The sequence below is a fragment of the Pseudorasbora parva genome, chromosome 2 (assembly GCF_024679245.1).
Source record: "Pseudorasbora parva isolate DD20220531a chromosome 2, ASM2467924v1, whole genome shotgun sequence".
NCBI classification, from domain to species: domain Eukaryota; kingdom Metazoa; phylum Chordata; class Actinopteri; order Cypriniformes; family Gobionidae; genus Pseudorasbora; species Pseudorasbora parva.
The window spans coordinates 55666049-55679290 of NC_090173.1; the positions used below are offsets into that span (position 1 = coordinate 55666049).

Here is a 13242-nt window from a genome sequence, read left to right on the forward strand (position 1 = left end):
TAAACAAAAGACCCAGAGCTGGGATTGTGACAGCATTAGTTTGTGCCCCGCGCTCCCCTATAGTCTCTAGAGATGAGAACAGATCTACCACTGCTCGACCAAAGTTCTCCCATATGAGCTCCAGCACCTCAGGGTTGAGTCTCCATCACTCAGCCTGCCTCGACAGGATATCTGCTGCCTGGTTTAGATGCCCCGGGATATAAACTGCCCTGACAGAGAGCAGTTTCCCTTGGGCCCACAGGAGGATCGGTAAGGGGCGCAACCACAGACCCCTCTGATGGTTTATGTAAGAGACTGCTGATGTGTTGTCGGTTTGAACAAGCACATAACGGCCTTTCGAGTCTGAGAGGAAGTGTTTTAGGGCCTGAAACATGGCCAGCATTTCCAGGCAATGGGAGATGATGATCCCACCACAGAGCCGAGCTGAGCGACCAATATTAGGGTAATATTAGGCTTGCTGCGATAGTCGTGTTACCAGTGTTCAGGCATAACACCGGTTACATCACTTGCCCACTGCGGCATCGCCCCGGCCACATTAACAGCAGGAGTCAGATCTCATTCATCATGAGAGTGAGGAGCTGACAGACCAGATGATTGCGGAAGATTCATGTTTCAAAGTGAAATGTAAAAGTGCCTATTTAAGGGAGTTTGTCACGTTACTGTTTTGTTGTAGCCTGACAAGCCAGAGCCACATAAAGATGTTTGTTCTGGAAACTCACCATTGACAGCTCAATCCGAGGGGCGGATAAACGTTTGTCTTTTAAACTCCCTCTGCACACGATAGGATAGCGCTACAATCAACCAGAGCAACGAAGGTGAAGCAGAGCTCGTTGACAGATTAAACTGTCGCCGTATCCGGTCGGCAAAACTCAGAACACATCTTCCCTTTTTAAGAATGACTTCAGTGCCGTTCTTTGTCCTTTTCTCAGAGAAAAGCTTAACTCCAAGTCTTCCAGATTCACGGTCAAAGCTGATTCGAAAGACGGCTGCCGTTCGCCAGCTTCTGTGTTTACTACACAGCAAAAACTCCAGTGTTAAATTAAGTCTACTGGGAGTATATGTGAGACCACACTCAAGAGTGTTAAAGTGTTAAAATAAGAGTGTTAAAGTAACACTGAAGCAGTGTTAAAGTTAATAATATAATTAACTGATTAATTGAGTGATGATTGACCATTACTGAAGATACCTGATGTTAACAAACAGAATCACCAAATGAGAAAAATCTCAATTCACAAGTGGACATATTTTCCATTTGTAATTGCAAAGCAACTCACAGACAGTGTGTGTTTGTCCAAAAATCATGAAAATAAAATAAACTTTACTCACACCTTTAGACACTTTAGACAACGTATCATCTGTAATTCACACATCTTTGGATCGTGAGATAAACAAGACCTGAAGGAAAGACTCTCTGCCTCAGGATTCAATCCAGGATCTTCTTGCTGTGAGGACTGGAGCCAGTGTTTCCCACTGAGACACTGTGCTGCCCTTAATCACAGATATAAGAGACACTTTGACTATTTCTGTCAGACATCTACAGAAGCTCTTACTGAGAATTAACAGCGCTCTTAAGATGTTGATGATTTATGTTTTATTTGAAGTCACCATAGTGGAGGGAAGCGTTTGCTTTAGTTCAGAAAGTGAGGATCTGATGTTGTGTTTTGTGTTCTTGTTTGGCACAATATAATTTGTTTCTAGCCTCTATAATCTTCTATAACAACTATCCTGAAGAATGAGAAAAAAGATTTCACATGGTCACACACAGATATCAAGATTTGGCCTATGATTCACAACAACGGTGACAATCAAATCAAGCATCAGTGTTGTTCTATAAAGCTACCCATCATGCATTACGCTTTTTTTTTGTCACTGTTGTTGTGAATCATAGGCCAAATCTTGATGTCTGTGTGTGACCATGGGAAATATGTTCTCAAAACATTGAGTGCATGTACTTTATCATCCTTCAGGATAAGGTTATTGGTGCCAATACTGCAGATTCACAAGATTATAGAGGATATAAACAAATTACTATTGTACCAAACAAGAACACAATACCAGATACTCACTTTCTGATGATTTAGTTATCATCAACTGACAACACCTGATGTCTCTTTAGCTTTGCTTTCTCAGCCACAACTCTTGTTTCACACACACAGTTACAATAGCCTAAGAAAAGCTAACATATGTACGGGGACCAAGAGCCCAACTAAAGCAAATGCTTCCCTCCACAATGGTGACTTCAAATGAACCATAAATCCTCAACATCTAAATATCTGTTAATTTTGTTTTCATGATTTTTGGATAAACACACACTGTCTGTGAGTTGCTTTGCAATTACAAATAGAAAATATGTCCACAATGAGCAGATTTAAATTAGTATTTCACCTTGATGTCCATGAGCATCTATATCAGACGTGGAGATCACATCCAAAACAGATGTCATAAAAACTTTCATTCTGGCTCCTCAGTGGACATCTTTTCATCAAATAATCAAGTAATGACAACATCAAAACATAACAAACACTAAACAATCAGCTTTTCTCATGGCTTGTCTGGTTGTTAGTTACAGCACCAAACAAAATATAATCTTAAAAAGTCAAGGGTCAAGAGCCCAAGTTAAACAAACACTGATCACTATAATGGTGACTTAAAATTTAGATTTTTCTCATTTGGTGATTCTGCTTGTTAACATCAGGTATCTTCAATACTTGCCAATCATCACTCAATTAATCAGTTAATTATATTATTAACTTTAACACTGCTTCAGTGTTATTTTAACACTCTTATTTTAACACTCTTGAGTGTGGTCTTACATATACTCTCAGGAGTTAACACTGGAGTTTTTGCTGTGTAGTAGCATTATGATGTAGTCATTATGTTAAGCCCCGCCCACCGACTCTATACACAATGTGATTGGCCTGACCAGAGTTTGGTTTTTACAGCTCGGAAGTGTATTGAGAGTTGCTAGACAAAACTTGCGGCAGATTAGATTTGTTGCCGCTAGAGTGCGTCTAGATTTCTAGGCTAGATAGAATATTAGGCTAATGAACCAACCCGCCCCCAAATTGGCGAACCAAAAGTAAAATGTGCACAGCCGCACTGTCACTCGTTCCCGTCCGGTGCACAAGCACTGTAATGTGACAGTGAAGGGTAATTTTTCAAACTGTCACATCCCTAACGGGTAAAAGGCTAATACATTTTCATTCTATTATTCTATTTTCCACAAAGTCAAACCAACGCAGCTTAACCCAAAATGCAAGCTCAGGCATGCGCTTCTGCCATATAAGCATATATATTGTGCAGTCGTGCGCTCTTGACAGAGAATATACTCCAGCTGCAGGGAACGCTTAGGCTAAGACGCAACTGTATTTATTAGGTATTACGTGGTTGGGTTCCTATTCATCCTATTAAAATATAATATAATGTAAATAAATAGATAATAAGAGTATTGTATTTCTGCAGATTTTATAGTGTAAAAAGCAAGCGCGAATACGAACTGTTTCGAGGGGGAGTGCAAAAAAACCCAGAATATTCAAATTCCAAAATTGAACATCGAATACCAACCCACTGAACAAATATTAAAATATCCTTGGCTCAGGGCTGCGTTTTCCAAAATATTTGTAATACAAAAGCCACCCTACTTGGTCTTGTGATTTTTTTCGGTTTAATTTTTTTATACATTTGCAAATATTTCAACCAAACTTCTTTCATGTTGTTATTTTGGGGTAATGTTGGTAGAATTTGGAAGAAAAAAATGATTTTAATCCATTTTGTAATAAGGCTGTAACATAACAAAATCTGGAAAAAGTGAAGCGCTGTGAATACTTTCCAGATGCACTGTACACTGACCAAGCATGCTTTTGCATGTGAAGAGTATGTTTCTGATCTCTGATAGTTTCCAACTGGACATTTATTTCTTTATCTTTCTTTCCTCTTTAGGGCAGTTCAGACTATCAACAACACACAGACAACTTTGGAAGAGTGAGTGTTTTATTCCTGTTGACTGTTCTTGTTGTAACAGAGACGTTTTTTTAAAATTACCATTTCTTATGTATTTTTGTTATAAACCAACTATTATTCCATCACAATACTTGTTCAAAATTGTGCTTTAGTCAGTATATGGTAAGTCTGCAATAATGATTTCACTTGTATTTCTGCTTTGCATTTTTGTTCCTCCTTCTGCTAGCAATGTCTTCACAAGTATCTGCGCATAAAAAGCTTTATTGTCATCCCAGTTCATAATCAGAGTTTCTGTTTGCTGAGCTGGACTCAAACTCGGGTCTCCTCAGACGCTGCTGCTCTGTTTGTCAGGAGGGCTGCCCACAAGGCTGTTGTTCAACATTATTGTGTACTCTTGGCTTACTGTTTGGCTGCTGGTTTAAAATGTATTCTGGGTATTGCAGCTAATACTATCTAAAAGGTCTGGCTGCAGACTGGCAGTTGCACTCTCCGACTCACACTTTCTCTCACCTGCGCTTCCTCTGGCAGTGATGTCACTTACACTTGACACAAATATCACAGAAAATAAGTTTCCAGCCATTAGTTTGCATTGCCAACAGTGTCAAGAAGCTGGAATTGATTAAATATTAAAAAAAAATTCCTGAAATAAAGTATTTTTTGTTGCTGCTTGTACAGCATATTTATCAGACAATCAAACTTTTAAAAGTTTTATACACTATATAGCCAAAAGTTTTGGGACGCCTGCCTTTACATGCACATGAATTTAAATAACACCCTATTCTTAATCTGTAGGGTTTAATATGGAGTTGGCCCACCCTTTGTAGCTATAACAGCTTCAGCTCTTCTGGGAAGGCTTTCCTCAGGGTTTAGGAGTGTGTTTATGGGATATTTTTGACCATTCTTCTAGAAGCGCATTTGTAAGGTCAGGCACTGATGTTGGACAAGAAGGCCTGGTTCTCAGTCTCCGCTCTAATTCATCCCAAAGGGGATCTATCGGGTTAAGGTCAGGACTCTTTGCAGGCCAGTCAAGTTCCTCCACACCAAACTCGCTCATCCATGTCTTTATGGGCCGACGCTTTGTGCACTGGTGCAGTCATGTTGGAACAGGAAGAAGCCATCCCCAAACTGTTTCCACAAAGTTGGGAGCATGAAATTGTCCAAAATGTCTTGGTATGCTGAAGAGTTCCTTTCACTGGAACTAAGGGGCCAAGCCTAACCCCTGATAAACAACCACACCATAATCCCATAATCACCACACTCAATCCATGTCTTTATGGGCCGACGCTTTGTGCACTGGTGCAGTCATGTTGGAACAGGAAGAAGCCATCCCCAAACTGTTTCCACAAAGTTGGGAGCATGAAATTGTCCAAAATGTCTTGGTATGCTAAAGAGTTCCTTTCACTGGAACTAAGGGGCCAAGCCTAACCCCTGATAAACAACCACACCATAATCCCTCCTACACCAAACTTTACACTTGGCACAATGGCAAGTACACTTCAGGCAAGTACCATTCTTCTGGCAACAGCCAAACCCAGACTCGTCCATGGGATTGGCAGACAGAGAAGTGTGATTGGTCACTCCAGAGAACACATCTCTAGGCTGCTTTACTCCACTGCATCCCACGCTTTGCATTGCACTCGGTGATGTAAGGATTGGATGAGCTGCTCGGCCATGGAAACTCAATCCATGAAGCTCTCTATGAACTGTTCTTGAGCTAATCTGAAGGGCACAGAAGTTTGGAGGTCTGTAGCTGTTGGCGACTTCTGCACACTGTGACCCTCAGCATGCACTGACCCCGCTCTGGAATGTTATGTGGCTTACCAATTCATGGCTGAGTTGCTGTTGTTCCCAATTGCTTCCACTTTGTTATAATACATTTAATAATATATTACAGTAAAACAGTTGAGCGTGGAATATTTAGTAGTGAGGAAATTTCATGAATGGACTTTGTCATGGACTTTTGTTGCGCAGGTGGCAACCTATCACGGTACCACTCTTAAGTTCACTGAGCTCCTGAGAGTGACCCATTCTTTCACAAATGTTTGTAAAAGCGTCTGCATGCCTAGAGCTTGATTTGTACACCTGTGGCCATGGGAGTGATTGAACACCTAAATTCAATGATTTGGAGGGGCGTCCCAATATTCTTGGCAATATATAGTGTACTTCAGCATTCAAGTAGCATAACCATGGCTAATATTTATCAAGGATACAAAAAAATGTTCAGCTCTAAACAGCAACACAAAATTACTTTTGAAATTACAAATTTTCAATTTTAACGCACATATTTTTATTCTATATTTTAAAACCTATTTCACAAAACTACATTTACATTTTACATTAAAATGATTAACTTGTTTTACTGAAAATAAAATGATGATAGAAATAAAAATAAAAAGGGAAAGGGAATATTGACAGATGGCTGGAAGCAATGGTTTATACTAGTTTCAAATGTTTTTCCTGACACATGGCTACCATTTTGCTTCAGAAGACATTGCTGATTCACCTGGGGTCGTGTGGATTACTGTCATGTTCATTTTGTGTGGATTTTGAAGTGTCTACTTTAGAGGTCCTTGCTTTATGTGGACTCACAAAGATGGATTATTTTTCTAAAAATCTTTGTTTGTGTTCATCTGAAGAAAGAAAGCCATATACATCTGGGACGAGGGCATGAGGGTGAGTAAAATATTTTTGGCTGGAGTATTCCAAACAGGGATGGTAAACTATACAGTGGTTGGTTTCAACGTGTAAGTGATATAATAAACCAAAGACAGTAGACACCATTCTGTGTAATAATTTAATTTATGTACTTTATGTATTCAAGATAGTAAGAGAGTTGTCGTTTAAACATTAGGCTATTTATAATGATTGTGACATTATCTAACTTTGCCACACAATCATAATTAATAGCCTAATGTTTAAACGCAAAGAGCCGCAATAGTGTACCAATGTAATTGCATTTAATTATTGTAGATCAGCGATTCAATTCTAAACCAAAAAAAAATATACATAAGCCAATGATGACTCCATTGGGAGCATTTTTAAATCTGACATGTGTAGGGATGCATATTTGTAAGTGATGTTTCCGACAGCTGAGACTGCATGTGGCTTCACTGAAAGAGGAAGTGCAGGTGAATGAGAGCACACGTCCCAATCAGGCCTGTCAGAGCCACTGACCTTACACTGAGCCATAAATTCCCCATGCTCCATAAATTGTGTTATAAAAGTATACTATATAAATGTGCATGTATAGAAATGGACATGTATGGCTGTAATTGCTGTTTGTTATCATTTCTGTACTGTTGGCCACAGGGTCCTAAGGGCCACAGTCCCTGGACAGGAGTGTCACAGTTCCTGCAGACGTCTCAAAAAATCATCCAGTTTGCCTCGGGACAGGAACCGCAGCCAGGAGACACCATCATCTATGTGGCTGGAGCTTTTGACCTGTTCCGTATCCTTTCATGGTTAGACTTAGTGCAAACTTAAAAGAACAAGTATTGTAAAATATCCAGAGTGCTCTTCTCTATAATGAAGACTGGGGCTGTCAAAATCCATATATTGATTTGTAAAAATCTGGTGAAATGGAAGATTGTCTGTAAATAACAAAGAACACTAAAGTTTTGGGATGGTCATGTTGGAACAGGAAGGGGCCATCCCCAAAGTGTTTCCACAAAGTTGGGACCATGAAATTGTCCAAAATGGCATGCTGAAGAGTTCCTTTCACTGGAACTAAGGAGCCAAGCCCAACCCCTGAAAAACAACCCCATACCAAATGTTTGTTGAAGCGTCTGCATGCCTAGTGCTTGATTTATAAACCTGTGGCCATGAAGTGACTGGAAAAGCTAAATTCAATGATTTGGAGAGGTGTCCCAATACTTTTGGCAATATAGTGTGTGTCCTGATGACTCACACATCAGAAGACTGAACAAACACAATCAAAATGACTGAATTACATTGTAAATTATTAATTGAAGATATGCCAGCAGAAACTGTTCACTCACAAAATTGTCAATGTCAATGTCAATTTTATTTATATAGCACTACTAAACTCAACCCAAGTTGACCAGTGTGCTTTACATCAATTCAAAAGACAAAGTAAAAACACAATATAAAAGCAATACATTTCATCCTCAGCCATTTGCCAAATCAAAAAGATAGGTTTTTAGCCGAGATTTAAATACAGCCAAGGAAGGGGCCAATCTAATATTTAAAGGTAACGCATTCATAGTCTAGGCGCAGCGGATGAGAACGCCTGGTCCAAGAAACTATTACAGCGTGCGTGTGTATGTGTCCCTCCTAAGACGATGATAATTTACTTTTTGACCCAATGTACATCAGACATCGGCCATGTGGATTTCCTGGATGCAGTGTCCAAGCTTTCAGAGAAGCCATATGTTATCGTGGGGTTGCACTTTGATCAGGTAAGCTGGATGCAGGAAAGTCTTTGAAAGATTATTATTGAAAAAAATCTGGAAGAGATGTGCGAGAAGGAGGAACTGCATACTTGTTTACTTTTTACTATAATTCTAGGAAGTGAATCGTTACAAGGGAAAAAACTATCCCATCATGAACATCCATGAGAGGACTCTGAGTGTGCTGGCCTGTCGAGTGAGTGTTTGATACTGATCGCAGTCGGTGCCTGTTTATGTCTTGATATGTTTGATATGAATTTCTTCCTTTTGTTTCCAAATCTCTCAGTATGTCTCTGAAGTTGTTATAGGAGCACCATATGCTGTAACAAAAGACTTGCTGGACCATTTCAAGGTATCCACTCCTTTATTGTGTTGACCTGTAGCCAGATGTTTGGCCATGACCATAAAAACTGTCTGAGACTGAGACTATGTAAACGTGGCCATAGAGTAACACACTGTCCTCATGGTGTAGGTAGACCTGGTGTGCCATGGCAAAACCGAAGTGTTTCTAGACAGAGATGGATCCGACCCATTTGCTGTAAGTGCCACATTGAGATTTACTCAAAATTTCAGCACAACACACTTTTATTTGATCATCTGTGCATGTTTTCCACACACAGGTACCCAGGAAAATGGGAATATTGCGGACCGTGGATAGTGGAAACAGTCTCACCACTGACAACATTGTGCAGAGGATCATCAAAAACAGGTGTTGCAATTAATAATAATAAGTTTAATTAACTGCATTAATTAATTGACGAAACACACATAAATCGAAATATCGAAAATATACACATATAAGCATAAGCAAATGACCTTAAACAAATCAGGCATAACATTATGATCACTGACAGGTGAATAACACTGATTATCTCTTCATCTCCTGTTAGTGGGTGGGATATATTAGGCAGCAAGTGAACATTTTGTCCTTAGTTAGAAGCAGGAAAAATGGGCAAGTTGAAGGATTTGAGCAAGTTTGACAAGGGCCAAATTGAGATGGCTATACGACTGGGTCAGAGCATCTCCAAAACTGCAGCTCTTTCAGCAGGATAATGAACCCTGCCACAAAGCAGAAATGTTCAGGAATGGTTTGAGGAGCACAGATCTCAATCCATTCTGGCATCTGTGGGATGTGCTGAACAAATAAGTCCTATCCATGGAGGTCCCACTTTGTAACTTACAGGATTGAAAGGTTCTGCTGCTAACATCTTGGTGCCAGAAACCACAGCACACCTTAAGGGGTCTAGTGGAGTCCATGCCTCGATGGGTCAGGGCTGTTTTGACAACAAAAGGGGTACCAACAATATTAGTCATAATGTTATGCCTTATTGGTGTAATTATGTTGTTTCCTGGTCTCGGCTCCAAATTGTGGATGCAGGTTAACAGGAATGTTTCAGCTTCAAAACGAGATAAGCTTTATTGACTGCATCTGTTACAAAATTATTTCAACTCATTCCTCCGTGTCCATATATCGATGGAAACATGTTTAATGCACTTACATTGGTTTAGTTTTTACAAGCAGACATTTTCATCTTTGTTAAAGGTTTTAGACAGGTTGTGGCCGAGAATGTACTGTATAGCAGGACTAATCTCATGTCATGTTTATGTTAAAATGTTGTGGCTATACTTAACTCTTAAATTGTTTTGTAGAAATTCACGCTCCAAATTCACAAAAAATGCTTTTCTTACTTGGTATTTTTGTCTTGTTTAGTCCAAACATCTCAAAATTCTTAAAACAAGGAGTATTTACTAGACAAGCAAAAGTACTTGTCTTGTTTTGGAAAGAAATAACTCAAAATTAAGATTAAAATAAGCAAAATAATCTGCCAAAGGGGGTAAGAAAAATAATCTTAACTCAAAGAGAAAACAACATTGTTTTGCTTACCCCACTGGCAGATTATTTTGCTTATTTTAAGCAAAAACTCTCTTAATTTCAAGTTATTTCTTTCCAAAACAAGACAATAATTTTTACTCGTCTAGTAAATCTTTCTTAATGTAAGAATATTTAGATATTTTGAAACAAGACAAAAATACTAAGCGAGAAAAACATTTTTTGTAGTGCAGGTTTGAGTAAAATAACAATAGAAAGCAAGTTATATTTGGCTGTTCATGTGAGATGTTGAAATGGACAAGCACTGTCAGCAATTATCAATGCAACGCTAGTATTATTACTGTCCCTCTTGTGCCTGCCAGGTTGCTGTTTGAGGCAAGAAACCAGAAAAAAGAGGCCAAAGAGATGGCAGTGATCCAGGCCATGAAGCGACAGGAAGAGGAGAGAGCACAGGCTGTGCTGTAGGGAAAAGTACACCATCAAAGACTAACAAAACCCAGTACATGCAGTTGACTCTTTTCTAATGTTTCTTCTACATACTGGACTTACATACTATCACAACACCAGCAGCTGGAAGCACCTTTTATTGCTGAATTAGCACGTGTTGTTTTTGGGAGCTGTGTGTTTAACCCAATCTCACAGGAAGTTTTACGAGCTGGTGATTTCGTATGAATTCATGCAATTGCAAGGAAACAAAAAATTGAGGGGAAAAAGCATGAAGGTACCACACCTCTAAATATAACCGTCACTGGGGTATAAGTAGATCGTATGAAATCATATGAATGAGATTGCAGAAATTCTTACTAATTTGCCAAAACGTGAAATATTTACAAACTGCCGTGAGATTGAGTCGGTGTGTCCATTTAGCTGACGTGCTTTTGTGAACCCCTACAACTCTTCATCATTTCCTCCTGATGGCCACTCTGATCAGATCTACTCACTGAGGAAGAAAGGGGGGCTAGTATGTGTGCACTTTGATGACCAAGATGACTTACATGACCCTTACCTTTACATGTAAGTCCAGAGATTCCAGTTTCGCCCGGAAACCAACACTCCCGAATCAGCTGTATAACAATCTAAAAGTCCTAATATGGTTTATTCATGATAAATAATTAATATATACATATATCTGTCATAATCAATGGCTATGAAGTTTTTTTTTTTTTTCATTATAAAGCACTCCAGCAAAGCGAATTAGTGTTCTATAAAAATATTATTCTAGGATATGCTGTTCAAAAAACATTTTAGCATTTTAACATGTTCTTACTAACCTTTTTTATCTTTATTATTTTTAACTGCATCATTGTATCTAGTCAAAACGATAAAGGAACATGTTCAGGATGGCTCTTTTGATAGAATGTCACATTCCTGTAGTGGGATAGGAGTTAGTTCACGCAAAAAAGGGCAATTCTATCATCCCAGCTAACAAAGTTTTGTTCCAAGAATGATTTCCAAAAATTCTGTTTTGGTTATGGAAACATTAAAATGACCAGTTTTCTTAATGTCAGTAAAACATTTTTTTAAGGTTAGTGTGATTGATGTTCCTGAAACATTCTTTCAACTTTTTATTAACAACTCAACATACTTCACAGCAAAATCCTCAGTGTTAAATGAACACTACTGTACTATACTCTACTGTTGTAATATCTGTGTGGGTCCAATCTATAACTGAATTAACTGCAGTTAATTCAGTGAATAAAGTTTGACACAATTTCTGTCATACAGAAGTTCTTATTGAAAATGAACAGAGGTTTAGATGTTGGTGTTTTATTAAATGTTTTTAATTGAAGTCACCATTATGGTGATCAGTGTTTGCTTTAGTTACGCTCTTGGTCATTGACTTTTCTTCGTTTATTTCTCTTTCAGCAGTTGTAATAGTGAATAGTGGGATATATATATATATATATATATATATATATATATATATATATATATATATATATATATATATATATATATATATATATATATATATATATATATATGTATGTATGTATGTATGTATGTATATGTGTGTGTATATATATACATAAGTGAACATTTTGTCCTCAAAGTTGATGTGTTAGAAGCAGGAAAAATGGGCAAGCATAAGGATTTGAGTGAGTTTGAGGAGGGCCAAATTGTGATGACTGTGATGCAGAGGATCATCAAAAACAGGTGTTGCAATTAATAATAATATGTTTAATTAGTTGTGTTAATTAATTAGTTAATTCGATTTATGTGTTTTCGTTAATTGACGAAACACATAAATCGAAAGATCTAATATGAACACATATAAGCATAAGCAAATGACCTTGCACAGATCAGGCATAACATTATGATCACTGACAGGTGAATAACACTGATTATCTCTTCATCACGCCACTTGTTAGTGGGTGGGTTATTTTAGGCAGCAAGTGAACATTTTGTCCTCAAAGTTGATGTGCTAAAAGCAGGAAAAATGGGCAAGCGTAAGGATTTGAGTGAGTTTGACAAGGGCCAAATTGTGATGTCTAGACGACTGGGTCAGAGCATCTCCAAAACTGCAGCTCTTGTGGGCTGTTCCCGGTCTGCAGTGGTCAGTCTCTATCAAAAGTGCTCCAAGAGGAACAGCGGAGAACCGGCCACAGGGTCATGGGCGGCCAAGGCTCATTGATGCACGTGGGGAGCGAAGGCTGGCCCGTGTGGTCCGATCAAACAGACGAGCTACTGGAGCTCAAATTGCTCAAAGAAGTTAAAGCTGATTGAAAGGTGTCAGAATACACAGTCAGGGTGCCCATGCTGACCCCTGTCCACCATCGAAAACACCAACAGTGGCACGTGAGTATCAGAACTGGTCCCCGAAGCAATGGAAGAAGGTGGCCTGATCTGAGGCACCACATTTCTTTTACATCTCGTGGATGGCCGGGTGTATACAGTATACCGTTGTAAAGAGAATTAAAAGGAGTAAAATGGACGATATATAGATACACACTGATAAACACAGGTCACACTGAGGGGTGTTCATGAAACAAAGGGGATTTTGCTATTTAGCTTAAGGGGGGGGGGGGGGTGAAACACTCA

At 38.8% G+C, this 13242-nt stretch overlaps 1 protein-coding gene across 1 annotated transcript in view; it reads left to right on the forward strand.

Moving 5' to 3' along the window:
* The window catches only part of LOC137047187 (ethanolamine-phosphate cytidylyltransferase-like), a 34118-nt gene extending 22198 nt beyond the window's left edge, over positions 1 to 11920 (forward strand). Inside the window, exons 6-13 of the mRNA XM_067424794.1 lie at positions 3940 to 3981; positions 7270 to 7408; positions 8296 to 8378; positions 8488 to 8565; positions 8656 to 8721; positions 8842 to 8907; positions 8990 to 9078; positions 10563 to 11920. Coding sequence (XP_067280895.1) covers positions 3940 to 3981; positions 7270 to 7408; positions 8296 to 8378; positions 8488 to 8565; positions 8656 to 8721; positions 8842 to 8907; positions 8990 to 9078; positions 10563 to 10665 — 666 coding nt within the window. The 3' untranslated portion in view covers positions 10666 to 11920. The remainder of the gene's footprint in view (positions 1 to 3939; positions 3982 to 7269; positions 7409 to 8295; positions 8379 to 8487; positions 8566 to 8655; positions 8722 to 8841; positions 8908 to 8989; positions 9079 to 10562) is intronic.
* The last annotated feature ends 1322 nt before the right edge of the window (positions 11921 to 13242 follow it).